Genomic DNA, 24890 nt, shown 5'->3' with positions numbered 1-24890 from the left:
CTTTCAGAGTGTGGGCTTTGCCCTTTTAAAACAAAAAAAGAAAACACTCTGTAGTCTGATATAAGTAGTTTGGTATCCGCGCAATGTTGAACTAAAATGTTGCTCGCATAATAAAGTGTATAGGAAACTGTGACACAGACAGAAAGCGTTGACGTAGAAGTAGCCAGATGTACTAGACCCAGTGCCCACAAATGTGCTGATTATCAAAGAGTATTAAAATGGCATGAAGGAATGAAAATGTGGCCTCTCAAAGGTTACCATGGATGACACAGTGTGGCTTTGATGTGTCAGCGGATCCCAGGCTAACTGCCCTGACGCACCAAAGGCGTGACAAGCCTCTCTGTTAGCTTCCTCAGCATTGCCCGCCTGCCCCAGAAGATACAGCAGGACTCCGCAGCAAGAGAAGGGAGGGGATCATTCCACCGTCCCTGAAGCCATGCTGCCCGCCGCTGACCTCTTAGCTAGGGGGCCGGCATCGTGTTCAAAGCCTCTTTAGCATGAGGGGTCGTGTGAAGACGTGGAAAGTTACGTGGTAGGCAGTGGTGTGAGTCCAGCTTCCCATTCCTGTGACAAACGCTTGGGACGACCGCTTGTAAAGAGAAAGGGTCCATTTGGGACCACAGTTCCCGGGGTTAGGGTCCAGTCCAGGGCCAATGTTCATTGGGAGCCTCCTTTACCCAGGCAGCACGTCATGGTAGAAGCGTGTGTCCAGCAGACGTCTTACCCCATGGCTGGGCTGCGAAGCAGAGGAAGTAGAAGGGACTGAGGTCCCCAGGGTCTCCTTCAAGGACGCATACCCTAAAGTGGCCAGGAGACCCCCACCACTAAGCCCACCATCTTAAGCATTCCCCCAGTAGAGCCACAATCTGAGAACCAGAGGCCTTTGCAGAACGTTCTGGATCCAAAGTGAAGCTGCTGGTGACAGCACATGACGGAACTGAGGTGGGGTCAGGCCAGCTCCTCTGCTGTCATGCTGTCTGGCAGTCCGTCAGGCAGAAGCCGGTGGGAGACAGAGAGGCTCTGCTGATAGAGGCGGGTGCCTATCCTGTATGAACACATCACAGAGCTGTCCCTCATGCCTCTCCAGCCCATGCACGGCGTCAAGCGTGAAGACGTGAAACCTTCTAAATAATGTTGCCGAGAATGCCCAGCAGAAGTCAACTGTGGACAGGGTCCACCAGAAAAGACTGACCCTGAATAAAACCCAGGCCATTAGCTGTGGACAGGGTCTGCCAAAAAAGATTGACCCTGAATAAAACCCAGGCCATCAGTTGTGGACAGGGTCCGCCAGAAAAGATTGACCCTGAATAAAACCCAGGCCATCAGCTGTGGTAATATGGCGAGCTATTCTGAGTGCAGCTACCCAGGGCAATGCTGTGAGGTTTTATGTTTAATTTGTTTTTACTTTATGTTTAGGGAACATTTGGGGGTTCGATTTCACTTATATTCAGGAAGGAAAAGGAGAGCTGCTGTTAACAGGTTTGGTACAGTGATGAAAGTCTGTGTTTGTGCCTTTTCTTTCCTGTTGAAATGTAACCAGAACTGAAACCAATACATGAGTTACTTTTGAGTAAAATAATAATACCACAGACTGTGGGTTTTGAGCTCAGTGTGCCAGGTACTAAGCTGGGTGCGGCCAATGCGTGGTCCCATTTGTGACTCTCATAGTCCCCATGACAGAAAAAAGCATTACCCCTCTACATATGAGGAAGCCAAGGCTTTGGAGATGCCGTTTCTTCCGGGTGGTGTCACTCCTCCATAGCAGGATTTAAACCCCTGAGGAGGCTATGAGGGATTGGAGGTCAGCTGCTCTCAGTGACAAGACAGCAGAGGGAACAGAGCGAGAGCCGCAGAGGAAGGAAGGAGAGGGTCGTGGGAAAGTGAGCTGGGCACCGAGAAAGGAAGGGAAGCCGTAGGCTGCCTGGGTCCCTGAGGGCGGCGGGGTGCCCCTGGCCTGCTCACGCTGGGCTGACATGGCTGATGTCCGTTTGTGCGGGTGTGTGATGGGCAGCGGTCACTGTCCCAGACGGGGCCTGGAGTCGTGGAGGAGACAGGCTGGAGGAGGGGATGATGTGAGCGATTGTGCTGACTAGGTTGGCTGGAGTGGGGAGACACCCTCACTGACCTTGAACGGCGCCATTCCCGGGGTCTGGACCCAGGGCTGATGAAAGTAGGAAGTTGACAGTGCCAGCACCCTCCATGTCCTCTCCATGGTGAGCTGCAGCCTCCAACTGTGAGCCAGAGTTAGCCCTTTCCCCTGTGACTGCCTTTGTGGGGACGTCTCAGCACAGCCACAGGAAGGTTACTGAGGAGATTTTTTTATTTTTTTTTTTTATTTTTTTTTGCATTGGGTTGTCTTCGGTGGTGGTGGTGGTGGTGGTGGTTCCCTGACAGGCCTAGAACTTCACAGGTATCTTAGACCGACCTCAAACACACAATCCTCCTGTCTCAGAGCCCTGTCTCTACCTCTAGAGTGCTAGGGTTTAAGGCAAGAGACAAGGCATCGTTGATGTTTCTTTTATGTGTGGCACCCTCCCAGAAAGGCCCACCTCCCTGTTGGTGTGGGACCTGCTGCAGGTCAGCTCAGAGAAGAGATTATAGGAAATGGGGCCACGGGCTGGAGAGGCGGCTCAGCGGTTAAGAGCACTGACCGCTCTTCCAGAGGACCCAGGTTCAACTCCCAGCAACCACATGGCAGCTCACAACTGTCTGTAACTCCAGCTCCAGGGGACCTGACACCCTTACACAGACATACATGCAGACAAAATGCCAATGTACATGAAATAAAATAAATAAATGTTTAAAAAGGAAAAGAAAAGAAACGGGACTTATCCTGGAGGTATGAGGAAATAAAATCTGCACGGTTTTAACGTGAAGGCATCCTCATTATGGAGCACTCGTTCTCTCTCTCTCTCTCTCTCTCTCTCTCTCTCTCTCTCTCTCTCTCTCTCTCTCTCTCTGTGTGTGTGTGTGTGTGTGTGTCTCTCTGTGTGTATCTGTCTGTCTGTCTCTGTGTGTGTGTGTCTCTCTCTCTGTGTATGTGTCTGTCTGTCTGTCTGTCTCTGTGTGTGTGTGTCTCTCTCTGTCTCTGTGTGTATGTGTCTGTCTGTCTCTGTCTCTCTCTCTCTGTGTGTGTGTGTGTGTGTGTGTCTCTGTGTGTATCTGTCTGTCTGTCTCTGTGTGTGTGTGTCTCTCTGTGTCTCTGTGTGTATGTGTCTGTCTGTCTGTCTCTGTGTGTGTGTGTCTCTCTGTCTCTGTGTGTATGTGTCTGTCTGTCTCTGTCTCTCTGTCTCTCTCTGTCTCTGTCTGTCTCTCTCTCTCTCTCTCTGTCTCTCTCTCTCTGTCTCTCTCTCTGGAAAAGATTGGTGTTTTATTTTGTGGGAACCCAGATGGAATCTGTCGCATGGTCATAAAACACAGAAACTTGTCTGAATTTTAGGAAAAGCAACAGCTTTTTTTGCTCATGGGTCAAATTTGCAGCCCAAGTGTCTCTCACCAAGTACACACAGACTGGTATTTCACCAGGATATCAAAAGCTGTGCCTGATATTTATGGTGCGGGTTTAGGGTCAGGGAGAGCTTAAGAAGTTGGTGGTAGCATGACTAGAAACCCATTTTAAAGATGAGCATACTGAGGCTAACCAAGACAAGAGAGGTGGCTTAGTGACTCAGAGCCCTTGTCAGTCTTGGGTAGAGTAGGATCATGAGCTAAGGTTTCTGATTTTCCTGATCTCATGCGCTGGCAGGCAGAATCGTTTGTTCTGATGGCTTCTCTGAGTACTTTAGAGTTCCACTGCATATTTAGTGTCTGGGGAAAATGGGGTGTTGGTTGCTTTTTCCTCCTCCCCCTCCTAAACATAAATTAATCAATATTAGCCGTGTCTGTGTAACCAGGCAACAAGCAGATTTTCGAAGGTTCATGGCTGGATCCCTTTTTGTCGTTACACTTAATGTTCTCGCGGCCTGAATGGCTCTAGGTCCAGGCTGTGTGTCAGGACAGTGCCGAGCCTATTGTAGGTGACTGTGTGCTCTTCCCTGGGAATCCGTGCCAGCAGAATCCGGTTCTCAGTGGACAGCCTGCAGGGCTTCGGTTCTCAATGGACAGCCTGCAGGGCTGGGTTTTCTGTTTTGGAGGAAACCTCCCTGGGGTTAGCATCCCCATCTCGATGCGGCACAGCCTGAACCTCTCAAAACTGTCGGCATCACGTTTGCATTTTCTCAAACTCTTACTCGTGCATTGGTCTCTGAAAGTAATACACGGCCGTCCACACTAAGATGTGGATGTCGGTGTCTATCCCAAAGACTGGCGTTAAACAGCAAGGGGACGTTTTTTAAAGGGGACTTCTCTTGCACAAAACCCAGAGTTACTGTAATGTCAGCATACCTGGTTTCACTTTTAAGAAACCACAATTTTTTTCCCTTTAGAATTATCTCACCATAAATGTCCAACAGTTTCTTAACTCAACACATGCACTCAGTTTTCAAAGGAAGAAAAAAAAATGTGTCTTATTACATGATCCTGACTGATTGCTTTTTGAAAATAAAAACTTCAATTTTGAACAACAGAGGACCTGAAAGACATCAGGAAGTGTTTCAGAAACCAGAGTGCAGAGAGAGAACCTTGTTTCTGCCCTTTAACTCGCAGGAGTTGGAATAGAATTCCTGAGTTGAGATGTGCTGTAGTTACAGATAAGCTTTTTCCAAGCGGATTCCGGGTCACTGCCCAATTCCCAGTTGTTGAAACACTGAGTTCTGGTAGAAGCAGCAGCACCAGCAATAGAAACAGGGAAACCAGGGCCCTGGTTCTCATGCCCTCTCTGGTTACACTCAGTGAATTTTCCACAGAGACTGAAGCTGCCATAGGGAGCAAACACGTGTGTGAGTGCCCAGGTTCAGAGTCTCCCAAGTCGTGGCAAATGTTGTTTTGCTCCTGTTTGTACGCTATGACAATTCACCTTCCTGTTAGAAGAAGTCACTGGAGTATTTACGGTCTAAAGACCATTTTGTCCATGGAAATAATTTTTATTGTTCTGAGTCACTCTGTTGTGTGGAAATGGAGCATGAGTTCCAGGACGAGGATGAGATGATGTGTTTGCTTTTCTTTATTCCCTCTTAAATGGTTTTGAATGCATGAATGTCCGTATTGTCAAAGGGTTTCCATATTTTTATTAGTTTAGAAGCACCGCCTGTAGTGATGTCTCTTCACTGACAGTCTGCACTGTGTACTCAGCATGTTGGCAGGACTGCCTGCCCAGTGTGATGTGAGCTTGTTTTTCTCTTAGTCCTGCTCATGTCTCCTCAATGGATGCTTACCATTTTAAAGGTTGCGGAAACCTTAGGAAAAATTGAAATTCCTTTTGCTGAGCTACCAGAGGGATTAAGTTGTAAGCTTCTGAGGGCACACACCTGTAATCCCACTGCTCAGAGGCAGAAGTATGAGGGTCATGAGTTCAAGGCCAACGTGAGTTACCTAGTAACATGCTATCTCAAAATAGAATAATTTTAAAAAGTAAAAATAGATTAAGCCTCCATAGTAACATTTCCTGTTGCCGCCCAGAGCATCTCCATGATAGATAAACTGTAGACCCAGGGAGTCCCTGACCTTCATTTCCCAATATATCTTTGGTTTCACAACAGTTCATTAATGACCTCTGGGGAACTAAAGCTTTTAAAACACATGAATATAAATTTTAACAACAGGATTGATGTGGGATGCCCCTCTCTATGCTGTGAATGTGTTATTACCATTTGTTAATAAAGAAGCTGATTTGGCCAATAGCCAGATAAAATATAGCTATGCTGGAAATCCAAACAGAAACAGAGAGAAAGAGCGCAGAGTCAGAGATGCCATGTAGCTGCCGGAGGAGTAAGATGCTGGAGTATTACCAGTAAGCCATGGCCACATGGAAATACATAGATTAATATAAATGACTTAATTTAAGTTGTAAGAGCTAGTTAATAATAAGCCTGAGCTTTTAGACCAAACAATTATAATTAATATTAAGCCTCAGAGTAGATATCTGGGAACTGGCAGGCAAGAGAGAAGTCTCCAGCTACACAGGACAGGCTATACTTACTGAGAAGCCTTGGGTAAATGGCATTCCAGAAAGGACTTGCGAATCAACTAATGACTGTCCTTCCTTTAGACTAAAATGCCGAGTTACTAGTCATCACTGTTCCTTCAGTTACTACTCTCAGTGTGTGTGATTTTGACCATCTTACTTAGGCTTAAAATTTTCTCACAGGGATAAGACAACTGGGTGGGTCTCCTGTCTTCTTGACTTACCAGCATGCTGACTGGTCAGCCTCCAACAGTGCCCTAACTAGTTAACCCTCTTAGGCTAGAGTTCTGGTCAGCCTTACACTAGAAGGAAACTGACCAGATTTCGTTTTGTGTTTGAGGCACTGTATCGCTCTGTAGGCCAGACTGGCCTCGAACTCACAGCAGTATTCCCAAGTTAACCTCTGAAGTTCCAGAACTGCAGGCATGAGTCACCACCACCCCCAACTCCAAATAAGTGCTTCCTAGCAAATAATTTCTCCTCTTAGAAATGATTAATACTGATCCTGCTCTCTGCTGTATAGCTACACAATATACACTTTTTATATCCACGAGAGAGAGAGAGAGAGAGAGAGAGAGAGAGAGAGAGAGAGAGAGAGAGAGAGAGAGAGAGAGAGAGAGAGAGAGAGAGAGAGAGAGTGTTCATGCATGTGTGTGTGCGTGCGTACATCTGGGAGTGCGGTTTGGTGCTCAGGTGTGGAGAGTTGGTTTTTCACATTAGGAAGTGGTCGGTATTAACGTGAGTTGTTTTATTTTCAACAGGTTGATATGATGAAGGAGGCTTTGGAGAAACTTCAGCTCAACATAGTAGAGATGAAAGACGAGAATGCAACCTTGGACGGTGGTGATGTCCTGTTCACAGGTACACATACACTGATTTCCTGTTCTCCCACCTGGCTCAAACTTGCTTGTTTCATCAACATGTTTCTTAGTTATCAAATTAATGAATACTGACCGCGGTGGTCTAAAAATTTCAGAAAACCACAGTGAAGAAGAAAGAATGGCCTTCCATTTGGAGATAATCAGTGTAATGTTCACATACATTTCAGGCTTCCTTGCAGAGCAGGTCCTTTTTACTGGGAACATTCATGTGCATAACTGATTATTCCTTATAAGGAGATTTTGATATGTATCATGTTTTCTATAATTGGGTTTATATGCTGCGTAGTATTTCCATTGTGTAACCATATACCAGGTTTGTACTTAAAAGATTCTTAATTCAAAATTAACATCATTTACAAATAATTTCTTTCCAGATGGCAAGATGAATTCAAATACATTTCTGTGCAAATTGATTCGGCTGCGTGCCAGCATAACTCAGTGAAATATAAATGCTGGCATTATTATTGACCTGACCAGAGTTGATGTTGGATGGCTACTAAAGAAACAAAAGCTACAGCAGTTATCCTTTCCACTTCTTTATGATGCTGGGTTATTAAGTAAAATCACCATCCTCACACTCATTCTGGTTATACTGAAGAGCAAGATAATTACTAGAATTTTCATTTCTAGTGCGATCTTGTTTGCCCCTAAATGTCAAAGGATTTCACCATTGTAGTCCAAATACAGAGAGTGTTCCTGAAGGACTAGAGAAAGCAGCCTGGCATGACCCAGTGAAACCCAGGCTTCTTGGGAGTGAGTCTGAGTCTCGCTCATGAATCCCACATATGTAGCCAAAGTACAGCCCCCTTTGTTGTTCGGACAATGTCTCGTATTACTAACATTTAGATTCAGTGAATGTTCCTGGAGAAGGGGGAGCAGCTTTACTGTGTGACATTTTAATTCTTCTTGCTTGGTGTCCTGTGCCGGTGGCATGCACACAGGGGCTTTTGTGACTAGCGTCCGGTGAAGGCTGTGCTGCGTGCCAACCAGCCGCTGTCGCCTGACACAGGCCAGGGCCCTGCCTCTGGAGTTTCGGCTACGTGTGCCTTGAACCCTCAGAACACAGAATGAGGGAACAGACCGTACATTTGTAGCTCCGGTTGTGCCCAAGCCAGCTCGGCCGCTCTCCGACTCTTCCCAGTGAGATCCCCCAGATGGTCTCGCACCTCTCGTGGGTAGCACCTTCATTCTTTCACAGACCAGAGCAGCAGCCTGTATCCTCCCAGAGAACGGCCTTCTGCGGAGCACCGGATGTGTGGGCCACGCCTCCTTGCAGTGCAGAGCTGACCCCATCAGGACACACATCAGGCGTCTCTTCCTTTGGTCACAGTTCTTCCCCAGGCGCGTGGAGCCCCCACCTTTGCCTCATTGAGCATGGAGCCTTGCCCTCGATACCGTCTGAGCCTTTCTTGAGTTCACGTCTTAGGGGCTGTTTTATTCAAAGCTGAGATAAGGGGCTTTGAATGGAAGCACTTGCCACTCCAGGGTGAGGACCTGAGCCCTAGCCCCCAGAACCCACAGAAAGCCAGGACCAGTTCCACACATCTGTGGTCCCAGCGTGTCTCCGGTGAGGCAGGGGAGTGGGGCCTGGCAGGCCTGACTTGCACCTCGGTCAACAACACACCCCGCCTTAGGCAGGATGGTTAGTTTAAGGACCAACACCCAAAGTTTCCTCTGATCTCCACACTTGCACCCCCGTAGGCCCCCAGTCCGCCCTCCATCTCTCCTTTGGTAAAACATAAGATTTACAGTTTTCCCATCTTTAAGTGTGAAAGCCCCTCAGTTTTTACAGCAGGCAGAATGAGGTAACTAACAGATGCTGTAGCATTTTCTGTGTGCTCTCTGCCCCTTCCTCCCATGACTCGACGCTTCATTAATAATTTATCAGGAAATGGACAGGAGGAGAGCTACTTTCCAATTCCACTTCCTGCTGGGAAATCTGTCAGTCACGAAAGCAGCCACTGGGAAAAAATTGTTTCCATCCCATTTCCCTTGGATAGATAGCATCGGTTTGCCCCTTATTTATTTATTTTGTGGAATATAGATTTCACATGCCCACCCCTGGATCCTCCAAGGACCACAGAAACCCCATGGTCCCCTCATCCAGCCTCAGGAAGTCATTCGCTTTACTGTCTGTAGATCATTTCCTGATCTTTCTTGGGAGTTTGTCTCGGTATATGTATTTCTAAGTTTTATGGTATTTAATGTTGCATTTCTTGTAAGTTCCTATTGCTGTAGTGGTCACGATATAAATTCTTGTGTGATTTTTCTACTTTTGACCTAAATTGACAGATGTAAATATAATAGTTTTCTATGTTGAGCGTTATTCTGTGGAAATAAATATACCACCAAATACTCATTTTACTAATGGTTTGTAGTGTGGGGACCTCTTGGATTTTATCCATTATTGCCATTAACACTGCTATGTCTGTCCCTGTGTCTTCTGGGCTCATGGATAAGAACTACTCTGTAAGGCCAACACTTGAATTCTGGGTTCTCGGATAAACTCTTTCCTGATTCTCTGTGATGATTATGTGATTTTCCTTTTCCATCTCAGCTTTCTCATACTTGGTCGGCCTTGCATATCAGGGATAAAAGTCAACTCATCATTATTCACTTTTTCATACTTTGTTGGATTTAGTTTACTAATACACGCCAATCCCTTTTCTTTCTTGTTCTCCTCATCTGGTTTTGGTAAAACTGTTGTATTACTCTCAAAATATTGTGTGGGGGGTGCTTCATATTTCTCTGTTCTTTGCAATCAGTGCTATTTATATTGCATATCCCTCCAGCTTTACAGGACAAATGCATAAACAGTTCCTGGCACTGGCACTTCGTTGGTGGGGAGATTTCAACCCGATTCAGTTACTTTAATGACTATATAACTATTTAGGCTTTCCCGAGTCTGTGTTGGCGAGTCCCATTTTCTGATTTTTATCTCCTTTATCTCAGTTATCAAAATGTTGGCTATAAAATTATTCTTAATGTCTCTTCAAACTCCATAGCCATCATTTGCCATGCTTTGCCTGCCTCCCTTGGTTTCCTCTGCCTCTAGAAGTTTGCCAGTTTTATCCATCTTTTCAAAGGACTAAATACTGGTTTTTGTCAACCCTTTCTCTTGTGTTTCTTTTCTCTCTTTGTTTTTTCTTTTAAATGTCTTTATACTCTCTTCCTTTTTCCTTGCATAGTGAATTGACATTTTATCTTGCCAACTTTTAAATGTACACTACTCTAATGTATAGATTTCTCTCAACTACTTTAACTTTTCCTTTCTTTCTTTATTTCTGGTTTTTCTTTGTTTGCTTAAGACAAGATCTCATGTAGTCCAAGCTAGCTTCAAATCCATTATATACTTAATGATGAGCTTGAATTCCCAATCCTCCTGCCCCTACTAGAATTACAGGCTTGCTCTACCACACCCAGGGAGGACCTCTGTTTGATATCAGTATTTCCAATACCATTTAGTTCTAAATGTCCCCTAAATTTCTGTTAGGATTCATCATGGACTCACTAGTAGATGATAATAGATTTATTTTTAATGTGATTTGGAGACTACCAGCTCTACTGTAATTGTAGACGGGAAAGCCATTTAGCCCATGTTTCCTTTAGGAATTATGTTTCAAGCAAATCAGTTTTTTTCTTCTTAGAGTTCTAAATGTATATGCAGATCTCTAATTTAAAAAGTGGATCTGTACCCAGGGATTAGTGGAAACTGAAACCACTGTGTGGAAACTTAGTGGGAAAACATAGTGGAGGAATTAGGCAGTGTCGCTGAACCCACTTGGTCATTCTAGTCCCGCCTCACTGAAATATTTGTGACCAGTGGTCACATGATTTTTGTGAATAATGGCTATGTGGACCTTTCTGGAAAAAGAGAAAATGTAACTATCAATTTACTGACAATACAAAGAGTACAGGAAAAACTGAATGCTACGGTGTTAGGGAGACCTCAGCCAAGTCTGATCATAGGAGGTGAGGAAAGGCCTGGCTCCTCTTAAAAGGGAATGAGGTGGAAAAGAAAGGAAATTGGATTATTTATTTATCTTTTTACATTTTGTAGGGTTTTTCCCATACAATATATTTTGGTCATACCCTTTCCCTCCCCACTAGTCCTCCCAGAATTACTGAATTATCATCACTTAAATGTGTATGTTTTGTCTGAATGTGTACCACATGCAGGCCCAGTACCTGTGGAGACCACAAGGGGGCGCTGGATTCCCTGGAACCATATTGTTGAGTGCGGCATCCCTGCCGTGTCCAGAAAACACTGCTCCCAGCAGACATCCTATTCCTCTGACCCGTACAATCTTTCAGCCTGTCTGAGACATTCCCTGAGCCATAGGTACAGGGGTTGTGTCGTGTATTTATAGCCTTCTTAAGGGCACAGGAAAGAAGCAGCGAGTCCCCTCATATATCTGGGCAGCCACCACCAGACATTGTGGGACGTTTTTCATCTTCCCAAGCTGAAACCCCATCACCATTTAGAAACCACTACCCCATACCCGTTGACCCCTTCTCCCAGCTCCCAGAAACTGCCATGCTAATTTCTGTCTCTTAAGTCCGAAAGGCTTGTCTAAGGACAGTCACTTAGTCAGTTTTTTGGAAGGGGAACAGGAGTAACTCTCCCAATGGAGAAGAGAACTCTGTGATCCTTTAAGGTTGTTATTATAGATGGAGAAACCGTCCTCAGGGCCACTGACTCATTATGTTCCTTCACATCTATTATAGGCCGAGAATTTTTTGTGGGCCTTTCCAAAAGGACAAATCAACGAGGTGCAGAAATCTTGGCTGATACTTTTAAGGTAAGTGGAAGATGTTTGTGCCTGGCTCAAAGTAATTGCTTAATAAATATTCATAGCACCATTGAATCAATATGTCATGCGTAATTGTGTTTATATTTCACCAGCTTTAAAAAGTTATTCTTAGTATTTGTACGTTTGCTGGATGTTTTAAAGTCTATTAAATTCAAATTTCTCAACAATTAGGATCCATTGAGCTCTCTCAGGAACAAGAAAGTTAGTGTGTTCACCTTCTGGCTTTTCCAAAGGCACAATCATACAAACACTAGCACGCATCCCTGACAGAATCGCTTTTAAAAATTAAAGCCTGGAGACCCAGATATGCCTGATGCTGTGTGTGATTTTCAGATTGGAATGTGGGCTGTCCTCTACTGGCTGCTTACTGTGTACTGGAAACTGCAAAGTATTGCACATGCCTTCCCTCCAGGTCCCTTTACAGCTGTGGGAAGAATGCTTAGTAAGGGAAACACACACACACACACACACACACACACACATGCACACATGCACGCACGCGCGAACACACCTCTCCCTTCTGGAATCGCTGTTCCCTATGGGAACGTGAAGTTCCAGTGGCCCACAGTGTCCACAGGGGATTCAAACAGCCCCCCCCCCCCAGTAGCCTGCTCTGCAGGCAAAGGAACTAGCAAAGCTTGTGACAGTCAAACTCTGGAAGGAAACTGCTGTCTTCTGACAAGCAGTCTTCGTTTAACTGGCAATACCAATGCCTGTAAGTCAGACCCACCATACTTTTGACATACTCGTAGTTCCTTTTTTCCAGAGGGTGGGTGGGTAGGGGGCTGGCAGCCTTCAAGAGAGCAAGGGTGATTCTGGCAGTTTCTAATCCATCTTGGAAGTTGCTCAGCAGTAACAACCCTTTCGTCTTTCTGTCTGTCTGTGTAGGACTACGCCGTCTCCACAGTCCCTGTGGCCGATACTCTGCATCTGAAGAGTTTCTGCAGCATGGCTGGGCCCAACCTGATTGCAATAGGGTCCAGTGAACCTGCGCAGAAGGCCCTCAAGGTAAACACAAAATGTGCTTCTAGGTGCAGCGGGCTTTGCCTGGCCACAGGCTAGACACCAGGCACACCAGGCTTCCTTCTGTGGCCAGGTTTCTGAATGGTAAACACCAAATCCGTGGTTTTACACCCTGGGGAGTTGGTAGATTAAGGACTTGTTACAATATTCTTATCCTTTTGTTGTGCCTATAGTACTGCATAATAACCTTCTAGAAAGTTCTGACTCTGAAGAACCTAGAAATCTTGCCTTCTCTGCTCTTATTTCCAACGGTAAACTTCAGCACAGGAAACGTCCTCCATTTCTCGGAAAGCCCTGGAATGCTGTGACTTTCTGAGTCCCGGAGCTAGATCTAGGGTGGATGAAGAGGGCTTTCCACTGTGGCCATGGTTTCCCCTCGATAATGCTTCTCTAGTCTGTAGCTTTGCCCTGGGAGATAATCTGCAGGCTCTGGAAGGGTAGAGACCCAGTTTACTCTCCTGTGAGTTCCTTCCTGTCTGGCCCTTTACGGACCCTGAATATGTTCCTGGTGAAGGGTGAGGTGGCTTTATCTCCTCTGAGCTGCTAAACTAGAGTGCCTTGCTGAGGCCACAAGGCTGGCCCTAAGTGATCTAGAAGAGCAGCCCCTTCCTCTGAGGTGGTCCTTCATGTCAACATGCATAGCTCATCCATGAACCAAAACCCAGAGACTCCTCAAGCAGAGAGAGCGAGGGTGACCCGCCTGCCCGTGTACGCCATGGATTGCTTTGCTGCTGTGTGTCTGTCGCCCTCTCCCTCAGCTAACCCAGGCACAGCCTCACGAGGAAGCGATGATTGCCTTGAGCAGTTTCCCCTCTGTGGTATTTGCCACTCTTTCGGTCTTTTTCCCTAGCTGTACCTCGGCTTTTAACAGCTGTCGTTGAATTATCTGCTGGATTTGATTGTATTAGAATGGTTTTCTCTGGTCTCCGTATGTAGAGCATGCCTTTTCTTTAGCTTCATCTGGGAAACTATGGCAGCTTTCTGTGTGCAGGGCAGATAACGTCTCGAACGAAAGCATTTGATGAATGGTGCCATCCAGGGGACCAGGGAAGGTGGTATTTCTCCTTGGGGAGTAACTGTGGTTATCTGTCCATGACAGCTGAGTTGGTCTGCATGTGTTTGGAGTCGATTCTCAGGGAAAGGGAACTTAAGCTGGCTTGAACCAAAGTAGGGAAAAACATAGAATAGCCCTTCTGAGAAGACTCGTCCTGAATTCCAGCTGCGTGCTGATCACTGTCTCGGCAGGTGCCGGCTCTGTCTGGAGAAACGGACACAACACAGGGAGAGGTGACATGATACGGCTAGCTGCATGAAAAGTTTCTAATTGCTGCTCAGAGGTCAGAGCAAAGCACAGAGCTCCCTAGTAGCTAATCAGAGGAGGCCCTCTGGGGAAAAGGGACTAGAAGTCTGTCAAAAATAATAGCATTTGCCGGGGCAGGGTTCCGTGAGGGAGTACTCCAGGTGGGGACACAGTATATTTCGACACTGAACCAAGTGAGGCCGTGAGGTGTGATCAGCTTGCCCCGCGCCTCTGGATGGAGCAGGTGGGATCTACAGATGTTGTAGTTTACACATGAGGGCGAGAGAGTTGTCATGTGAGGCGTGTGAGTACCTGTCCATCTCTGAGAAGAAAGATCATTCCTTCAGGGATGCTGAGTCAGGAATCTTCTTTCCAGTCATCCCCACTGCAGCCAGAAAAGAGGAGCACTGATAAGCTGGCAAAATCCATCAACCAAACAGTGGTTCACACCCCAGTGCCCAAGTATGTCTTGGTGTGTGTCCCGTTTCCCTTCATTGACAAGTTCTGCAAGGTGGCACCTCTTAGAACATTCTAGAGAGACTTCCTAGGCCTTCCTGCTGAGCTCAGCTGTATATGAGCAATGGTGGCCATTCTCCACCTGAAACCTTCTGTAACAGAAGCTATAAAAAGCCCTCAAGCTCCAAGGGCGCTCTTTGGGGATCATTTTTCCACTGGCACATGTGCTGCCTAAACCATGGGCCTGTGGAGCAGGCGAATGCCCGCCTGTCGTGTTCCCAACATCAAAAAAATATCCTTTCCCTCTGTAGCGAGAGCATGACAAACTCGGTGGGAGAATAACGAGCTTACCCACAGGGCGTGGCCTCGGGTCAGAAGGAGGTGGTCAGTGACGTCACGTTTAGGTGACCTGAGGTGCTCCTTTACCCGAAAACAGCTTGGCTCCTGTGTAAGTCCAAGGGCTGACATGGAGATAGGCACCCTGATAAGGACGAGCGTGACAAGACACAGGAGCACGCGTGTCATTTACAGAAGCAGAAGCAGTGTGGGTGTGGCGCTCCCCGCCTGATGGGTGGAAATAGACTGGATGGAATGAACATTTAGAGTAGAGTCTTATGCCTCCAGGCTGTAGTCTTCTGGATCTTCAATCTCCCTCCTTGATTCCCTACTGTGTTCATCAGCCTGCTCGTGCTGTGACAGATGGCCTGAGATAAATCAACTTAAAAGGATTAAATGGGTTTAGTGACTTCTGTCCATGGTCACTTGACCTATGGCAAGCCAATACCATGGAGAGGAGCGCTCGGGGCAACACAGCCACTAACCTGATGCCGGTGGGGAGGAAGTGGGGGCGGGAGGGGCAGAGGGGGCTGAGGACTCAGGATCTCCCACAAAAGCACTGTCTTAGAGTGACAGAACCCACTCCCACTGGGTGCCACATCCTAAGAGTTCCGCCTCTTCCCATCAGTGCCACAGGCTGGTCTTCAAGCCGCTGACACACGAGCCTTTGGGGAGACAGCCCAGAATCAAACCATAGCTCCTACCCTACTCAGTGGCCATTCTCTTTCTATTGGCAAAACTTTTCTAGTTATCTTTTTCACCAGACGTTGGATCTCCCTAGCCTCTCCTCCCTCCAGGCATTTACATATGTTTATGTGGGTGTGTGTACTCACTTGCCATTGCCGGTACCCAGAATTTGACTGGTTTCAGGGAAGCTGTGAATTTGGTTCCAAATACTGTTTTCCTCACCAACCTAGCTAGCTCTGTTACTGTCTGGGTGGGGAAGCCACCGCCCCTTTGGCATTTCTTTAAAGGGAGAATCATTCAGCAGAGGTGACTGCATACACCAAAAACTTTCCTTATCCATCTTACCTCTCTGATATGTTTCCTTCCGAATCTGAAGCCCCCTTTTCACACATGTGTTTAAATCTGAGACCCCAGGGAGTTGTGAATCAATAGTATTACTGTATTCGAAACATTTTGCCATGGTTTCCTATCCATTCTTGGCTAAGAAGTGGGTGCTTATGTATGCGGTCATCATATAATCTAGGTTATGTATATGGACATCATGTAACCTAGGTTCTTATGTATATGGTCATCATATAATCTAGGTTGTGGTGAAACTAAGATCTCAGTTTTAATTAACCTCTTCTTGCTGTAGCTTAACTTGGGTAAGATGAAACCAGTTGATAATGTCTCCAGCTTTGATCACTGCAGAGAAGGTAACAGTACTGGAAAGGCACTCTGTCCAAAGAGTAGCTTGTTATTGGCCCAGAAAGCCATCTTTGTAAATTGTAATTCATACCTATCCTTACTGTTAGAAAAGATGTCCATTTGATTTCCTGGTGACCAAGCAGTGCCTGGAGCCTATATTCTTTAATAACCCATTAGATTCACTGAGACTAGAGGCAACTTGATTTTAAGCCTGAGCTTCTCCTCCAGCAAAAGATCCAAATACTAGAAGGGGCAGCCGTCAAGCAGCTCACATGGCTGGAAGCTCATTCACACAGAAGTCAGGGACACATATCCAGGAGCCCACAGTCCACAGTGACACGTTAGTCCGGAAGGCCCTGTTCTCTAGTGTTGGGTGTCGGAAGAGCCTTGCTGGCTTAGGGTTATCACATGTCATCCTAGGTGTTGTAACTACATCTTGGGGGTCCTCTTGGACTGCTTCCAGTCCTGGGAGGCAGTAGGAACCAAATGTATAAATCCACTGTGTACTGTCTATCTTCTTGAATTACTCTAGTTCTCTCAGAATCACTGGGGTATGCCCACAGTGACACTGACATACTCCCAAGGAAGCTCATAAACCTGGGGAGATGTTGAAAACCCTCAAATGATCTCAAGATCATCAAAGAAACTACTGCTCCAGGCGGTCGGTGGCACACACCTTTAATCCCAGCACTCAGGAGGCAGAGGCAGAGGCAGATAGATATATCTCTGTAAAGGAAGCCAGCCTGGGCTACAGATCTAGTTCCATGACAGCCAAGGTTACACAGAGAAACCCTGTCTCAAAAACCCAAAAAAGGAAGAAAGAAAACAACCCAAACCCTGGTTGTTGGTCTGCTTGAGGTCCTGTATAGAGAAAGGTCACTGAGCACAAACAAGTCCGTATGCTGGAAGGGGGCACACAAACAAGGGAGTTACACATACTATTGTTAGTAAAGAATGTGGCTGTGCGGGTGGGCTCACCGGACTCCTTTCCCAGTAGGAGGTGATGTTGCTAAAGTTCCAGGTGTCTCTGGGTTGAGAGTGTTCAATCTTATTTATGAGGACTATTATGTTTGTATCCAATTTACATGATTAGAAAAAAAAATCTAGGTTTTCTGGTAAAGTAACCAAAGTTTACATAAAGCACTTGCTCAACTGTTCGTGAAAGAACTCTAATTGTAGAACAGTGTGGAAAAGCGCTGTCTTCTGGACATGGCCGTTGTACAGCATAGCGGTTACTTGCACAACGGGGCACCCATCAACATTCTGTCCTGATTGGAGGAGTATCTTCCTAGGGAGCCAGTGACCGCAAGCCCATGTATGGGGGACTTATGGAAGGCTTAACCAGAGGAAGGATGGGGGCGGGGGACAAGCAGCACATGAAGTCAGCTGCCTTGATCTGAAGGTCGTAGGCAGTGTTGGTCTAAGTGGGGGCTTGTTGAGTGATGGGGTCCTTGGGAGGTAGTTACTGCCATTCCGGGGTGCAGCCCATCTTCCTGGATAGTTGCCCCTCACCTGAGGGGTGGTCTGTACGGTGAGGTGTTTCTCCTGTTGCAATTCAAGGTGACTGCAAGGTTGGGACAACGATTGATCATCTGTGCCTTCAGCCTTAGGAGGGCGAGTGATTCCCATGCCGACCTGTAGGGTAAGCATGGACCTCAAAGGACACAGACACAAAAGGACATCAGAGGTGCCAGGCTTCCGCCCTACGTTTAGTTAATGGTAGAGGTTGAATGTGTCTCTCCACAGGTCTGAACACTTGGTTGTTAGCTCATGGTGCTATTATTGGAGGTTGCAGAAGCGTTGGGAGATAGTGCCTAGCTTAGAAGGATTGGGCTGTGGTGAGGTAGGAGCTTGAAGTTTTCAGCCTCCTCTCTGTCGGCTTACCCTCTGGGCTGCTGCCCTGCCAAGATGAGAGGGGTCCTAGCCACAAGTTCCCACCACCGTAAACTCCAACGTGCCTTCCTCCCAACCCTGAGCCAAAATCCTCCTTCACAGTTGCTTTTGTCAAGCATTTCACCATAGAGCTGCAAGAAAAGTAACTAATAAAGCCTTCTTGGGGGCTCAAGTGAGAAGTCAGTTTCTCAGTGTGTGTTATGAAAATGCACCTGCTGTTGGAAGTGGACCATGATTAACTTGCAGGCTTACCTAGGCCCACCCCCACACCCCTACTTCATCCCCCCCCACATGATCCCCCGCCTTTCTCACAGACGAGCTTGTTGCTTTTTAATAAAAGAAGGCATACAAATTAATTTTGTGCCATCTCTTACCCTGTTCTCTTTTTAGTTCCATCTAAAATCAATCACCTTCCTCTCCACAAGCCTGGATTAATTACATGCTATCTGTCACAGGAGGACAGTTTCTAATAACCACCCTCTGGAGACACTTGCAATAATTCTAATTTAATCTCCTTGGTAGCATTCAGTCCTCCAGTCAGAGGAGAAAAGTAAGAGGACAAAGGAAAGAGACGGAAGGAAATTTTAGAGAGAGAGAGTGGAAAAGAAGAGAGAGAATGGAAGGGGAGAGAGGAGAGGAGGGGAGAGGAGAGGAGAGTGTGGAGGGAAGGAGAGAGAGCCTGAAGGGGAAGGAAGGGAAAGATAGAGAGTAGAGGGGAAGAGAGAGATTGTGGAGAGGGAGAAAATAGAGTGGGGGGGGTGCGGGGGCGGGAAAAGTGGTGACCTGTATTAGTTACTTTTCTGTTGCTGTATAAAGCACCGCAGCCAAGACAACTAATGGAAGAAATGGATCATTTGGGGTTACAGTTCCAGAGAGATAAGGGTCCATCTGGTCAGGAAGGCATGGGCACAAGTGGCAGGCATGACCACTAGAGCAGGGAGCTGAGACCTTGCATCTTGAACTGCAAGCATGAAGTAGAGAGAGGAGCTGCAAGTAGCTAGAGGTTTCCACTCTCAAAGCTGGCGTTCTTCCTCCAGCCAGGTGGCGCCTCCCAAACCTCTGCCAGCTGTGCCACCAACTGGAGACCAAGTGTTTAAATACCTGAGCCTATGGGAGACATTCTTATTCAAACTACTGCATGGCTCTTAGATAAAACTCTCTGAAAATTAGTTGGTGAAATTGCTGACCCAACCTAAACAAATACAAGACTGGCCTGTTGGAGGGCTCTGCCATCTGCTGGCCAGGCAGCGCAAGCAATGTTCTTAGCTCCCTTACTCTGAGCTAGAGAGCAGTGGTCTTCTCCTTTGGACACTCAAACTTTCCCTTCCTTCCTTCCTTCCTTCCTTCCTTCCTTCATTCCTTCCTTCCTCCCTTCCTTCCTAACTTCCTATTGATAATTCCTTTCTTAGCAAGGTTTGGAAATACATCCTTGGATCTCAGATTTAAGGTCAACCATAGTGAGACCCTGTGTTCAAAAGCATAGAAACAAAAATTCTGTTCTCTTGTGTCATAATAAATGATTGCTTTAAAAGTAGGAAGAATTATAAGAGCCCCACTCCATTTTTCATATCTTTGACATGTAAATGAGCTGGAGTACAGTAAATGGAATTCCAGTAGACTTGAAATTTAATAAAAGCTCTGGGCGCATTTCAATGGGAACGTCTTTTAGGCTTCTGGTCTACTTCCTGAAATAGCTGAATGCATATGTAAGATTCCTAGAATGAAGACAAGGGGTACTTTGCAGCTCATTTTAATTGCACAGAGCTTGTTTTTCTTCGAATGACTAACTATGTAATACAGTTCACTCAGACCATGTTTCCTCTTGTTTTGACTTTTTATGTCCAAAAATGTCCATGTCATTTTATAGATGGCCACATAAAAAAAAATTAAGATGGAAAAACCCTAAATGTGTTTGGATCTTACATGTTTTTTCACTGTCTGGAATTTCCTTTAATGCCACTGCAACAATACCAAAGCCAACGGACAAGTGAAAACTCACTAGTATTAGCAGAGTGATTGAAATGGAAAAATTAAGACACTGTCTTTGTGCTTGTCCCAGAGAATGATGAGGGTAGCCACCAGCCTCTCCGCTTAGAAGCACTTTTGTAAAAGGCATACTGTCCGACTGCGATTCCATGCGGTCCTGTTATCTGTTCCAGGTATATTCATCAGACTCACAAAGCAGTGGTATCTTTTAGTCTACCAAGCCTGTATGAAGAAACCGAAACCCTAAACAAACAGCTGAACCAGCTATGTGTGCTTCTTGGCAGCAGTTAGCTCATCTGACAGTATTCCCAGTGCCAAGTGCCAGCGAGGCTGGGGTGGCCAAATAAAATGCTTTGGAATGATAAGACAATAAATAATTTGAAGCCGCGAGATCAAAACAGCCAAGGCAGGAGAAGAAAAAATTGGCCAAGTGGGGGAAAGGGAATAATGATGCACACATTTGTTTTCTTCTGGACTTTCAAGAAAATGACAGAGGGGGAAGAAGGGAGGAAATTATGTCTAAAGTACTGTTCAGCGTGTCCATTATACACTGCAACATCAAAAGCACGGCACTGACTCCATGCGGTACTGCAGGGGGATTCAGACGTCTCTCAGTGGTCAGGCACATGCCCTCACATGGGGCTTTGAAATCTAAGGTCACAAAAGTAAAAGTCAGAAAGTTACCTCAAATTAGCAGTTCCCAGTGAGAGACGACGTGGCTTAAAATCATCTAAGGGTCTTTCTGGAAATATTACTTTGATCAGAATGTTCTGAGGGTAAAGATTCTAGGAGCCACCCCAGCCTCCCCAGGAGACCAAGTTGATTCAAGGGTATTAGCAACTTCCTGAGAATCCCAAATAAAGAGATAAAGAGCCACTGAAGAAACCAGTTCCTAGGTAACATGGGTGCCAAGTAGAGAAAGCCTCAAACTAAAGCTATGGTAGTCTAGAAATCCTAACCTTAATTGCTGCCTAAAATCCAGCATGGCCTGAACTTGGAACATAATGCCTATTGGGTAATCGTTTAGATTCCAGCTTTCAGTCCATTTGAGGTGCTGAAGTGCCTTCTTAAAATACTGCATTTTACCAGAACGCGACAAATGTTATCATTTTCTGAGAACAGGAAGCTTGCCTGTGACTCATACTTCTATATTTCTGTGCAACTCCCCAACAAACACACACTCACACAGACACACACACACACACACACATACATACACACTCACATAGAGACACAAACACACACATACACACAGAGACACTCACATAGAAACACATACATCCTCTCTCTCTCACTCTCACACACACACACCACCACCACCTAACAGCAGGGCCCAAGCTTGATGTATAAAGGTTTTTTCAGGAGTAAGTCTCAAGCCTCTCTGATGGGAGAGAAGAATTTGAAAACTGACCCCATGTTGATTTTACTAAAGTGGCATGATTACCCAGAGTCAAACCAGCTCTGAGGGCAGAGCAGAGAATCTAGACTCTAAATCCACAGATTGTCACCCTGGCTGTGCTTCTAACTCTCCCCATGTGACCCTATGTCCTGTCCTCAGTCTATTCTTGGAAAAAAAAAAGTTGAATCAGCCTCGCTAAGAAATGAGAACATCATTCTTTCCTGCTGGGAACTCCATGGTAGCAGTCAAGGTGACTGCCATTAAATGTGAGAGTGCAACTACATAAATAAATAAATAAATAAATAAATAAATAAATAAATAAATAAATAGACACACATGATTATAAAGCAACCAGAAAGGATTCTTTCAAAGGAGTCCTACTGCCTCAACTAATGTGGTACTGTCCCTCTAGGCCACAGGCATTGAGGTTTTTCTTATCTGCAGTCTGTGGAGAGCCACAAAATTGTGTGTGTGTGTGTGTGTGTGTGTGTGTGTGTGTGTGTGTGTATCTTTTATCTGTGTGTGTGTCTGTCTGTCTGTCTGTTTGTATATATGTATGTATGTACGTATGTATATCTCTGTGTGTCTTTTATCTGTGTGTGTGTGTGTCTGTCTGTCTGTCTGTCTGTCTGTTTGTATGTATGTACGTATGTATGTCTCTGTGTCTCTTTTCTCTGTCTCTGTTAGGTCATTTGAGACAGGATCTCAGTCTTCAGCACAGGCTGCCCACCTTGGGCCCTCAGCACCCTGAATGCTGGGGTTACGGGCGTGCACCAGCAGGCCCTGTGCGTTTTTAGGAGGAGGGCGAACTCAGAGTGTGGTCTTTCAGAGGATGCTGTGCTGTGCTGACTCAACTGACATAGTGACTGCTACTCATAGAAGTAGTTAGATGAGAGAGAAGACAGTGTGAGGATGGGCAGAGCAGCCCTGAAGGCCAGGCCAGGTAGAGGAGGCCTGGAAACTCATGGCTCAGGGCCTCTGAAGGAGAGCGCAGTGCTGAGCAAGATGGCCCATGGAGACCTCCAGAACCGGGTAGCCATGGGGGGGTTAGAAAAGACTTCAAACCTTCCCAGTGCCTCTGAGATGGTCCCCATCTTCTCCAGTGGAGCAAACCGTCAGAAATCACTGGGCAAAGGATGTTGCCGTGTTTCGTTGACCTAGATTCGTGTTTTGGGAACTGAGCAGCCCTGAGACATGTCTGGAGGACAGCCTGTGTCTGAGCCCGTAAGACACTGGCGGGACTGGCTTCCAGTTCACTTTCCGTTGGCAGCAGCTGGGGTCAGCACTGGTCCAACTGTGGAGTCTCTGTCAGCCCTCACTCTCTTCTTTCCTTAAGTTTGTATTTACCCATAGTCAGAGCCCATCCCAAAAAAAAAAAAATGTGTTGCATATCTTATACCTCTACCAGCCTCCAGGTTTTTGTTTTCTTGGCCTAATTGATTTGTCAAAAGATTAAAAAAATAAATAAAAGGATGGTGCCTGTGTCATGGACTAAACTTGTCCATCACTGTGTGGCCCCTGTGACCACCATGTTTGCCTGTCTCTTGGGGAAACTTGTCCATCACAGTGTGGCCCCTGTGACCCCGTGTTCAGTGATCCTCTGGCCATGCCAGCCGCCAGCACCTCTGGTGTCGAAGGGATTAGGAAATGTGTCAGTTGAGTTGGAAGGAGGATGGCTGAGTTTTGGGTTACTGATCCTCTCAGGAAGTCACATGTGTTAAATGCCTCTGGGGTTGATGGGTGCCCTTCTACTTGGCTGAACATTATTAAGTATGTGGTAACATCCAGACACTAAATCAGAGGTAGTGCTGAGACTGTGAACTCTTCTCCAGTCCCGGTGGAGAACTCCCTGCCGCAAAACACTCCAGTGATAGTCCCCAATCTCAGGAATCACTTATTATTTCTCTTTCAAAATGCCATGTGTGTCCGGCAATCTTTCAAGTTTTCTGTTATGGACCACGGGTGGTTGTACTGTGTTGGATCCCTGTATCCCTCACAGCATCCTCTCAGGATCTAAGAGATGGCTTTGGAGACAGGTCCCAGTAGCCGTCCCCCTTTATCACTTCATGCAGTAGGACCAAGTTCAAAGCTGTGACCATGTATGCACCCACAGGCAACTATGTAACTCACGGTTACAGAGATCAGAATGAATCAGAATGAAATGAATGAGAACTAAATGAAGGAATTATAACTTTGTTGTGTTTTTCCAGTCATTTGTTTTTATCCACACCCTAGCAAGTGGTAAGAGCTCAATGTAGGTCAGCAATAATACCTTCTACGTGTAAAGATAATGCTACTCTAATGTGAATAATCTGTGAGAGGTCCTCAAATGCCAAGAACACAAGAGCTACAGACAGCACATGTTTAAATTGCACTCCACATTCCTGGGGCTCACCATGAGAAGTCCTGATTTGGCAGGATTTGGGAGCTCTGAGGCAGGTTAATCTATACACCCTGCTCTCAGCAACACTGGCTGTGTCCGGGATTCACCAGACACCACTTCCTGGCTTGAGCATTTGAGGGTAGGAAGGGAAAAGCATTACTACAGTAAATTGTGACATGTTTGAGCAGAAAACACCATCTGAAGCCAAGGAGAGATACCATACTGAGTAAAGTTTTACTCTAGAGGACTCGTCCTCAACCTCCGTAATGCTGCGACGCGTCGATGCATCTCCTCATGAAGTGGTGACCCCGAGCCGTAGATAGAATTATGGCTTCTAACTGCAAATTTGCTGCTGTTACGAATCGTAATGTAAAGATCTGATATTCAGGATATCTGATGTGCAGCCTACAAAGGGGTCATGACCCACAGGTTAAGAATCACTGCTCTAGAGAAATGTCTCTCTAGGCAAGTATGAAGGGATAAGCAACCCTGGCATTGCTGTTCCCATTTACTACTCTAGCTGGCAGAGACCTGGGACAATGGCACCCATAGGAGAAGTGGACTAAAGTCTCATGCTGTAGCCAGCTTTATTCAGAGCATCAGACACTTTATACTGTTGGGGGGGGGGGGGTTAAGAGAAGTCACAGGAGTGAAGTGTCCAAGCACAAGGGTGAGCTGTACATGACAGGCAGGCAGATAACAATGGCCGGTTGCAGTGAGTAATCTGAAGTAAACTCACTCCTGTCTGCTACACCTGGAAGGAGCAGGAACACACGTTCCAAGAACAATTCCGTGTTTTTGAAGAAACCGAGCTCACAAGACTCTTCTCTTGTTTTCTTGGAGTTTTCTTACAAGCCCTCAGAATCGCCCTCACACGATTCCATTCTTAGCCATGTTCCTGCGCTTCCCAGATTAAAGGGACGGAAAGGGCTATGAAGTGCTGTCTTTCCTCTCAAATGTCCTGCTTTTTTCTTTTTAATGGGA

General features: G+C 46.1%; 1 protein-coding gene across 2 annotated transcripts in view; it reads left to right on the top strand.

Annotated features, from left to right (window-relative positions):
* The window catches only part of Ddah1 (dimethylarginine dimethylaminohydrolase 1), a 124756-nt gene that overhangs the window by 83897 nt on the left and 15969 nt on the right, over positions 1–24890 (top strand). For both annotated transcript variants that reach the window (XM_040751644.1, XM_040751645.1), the window contains exons 2-4: positions 6823–6922; positions 11671–11744; positions 12645–12764. In XM_040751644.1, the coding sequence (XP_040607578.1) occupies positions 6823–6922; positions 11671–11744; positions 12645–12764 (294 nt within the window). The remainder of the gene's footprint in view (positions 1–6822; positions 6923–11670; positions 11745–12644; positions 12765–24890) is intronic.

This window comes from Mesocricetus auratus, unplaced genomic scaffold (assembly GCF_017639785.1).
Source record: "Mesocricetus auratus isolate SY011 unplaced genomic scaffold, BCM_Maur_2.0 Super-Scaffold_100009, whole genome shotgun sequence".
Lineage (NCBI taxonomy): Eukaryota > Metazoa > Chordata > Mammalia > Rodentia > Cricetidae > Mesocricetus > Mesocricetus auratus.
The sequence above is the reverse complement of the archived record's forward strand: the minus strand, read 5'-3'. Positions and strand labels throughout refer to the sequence as shown.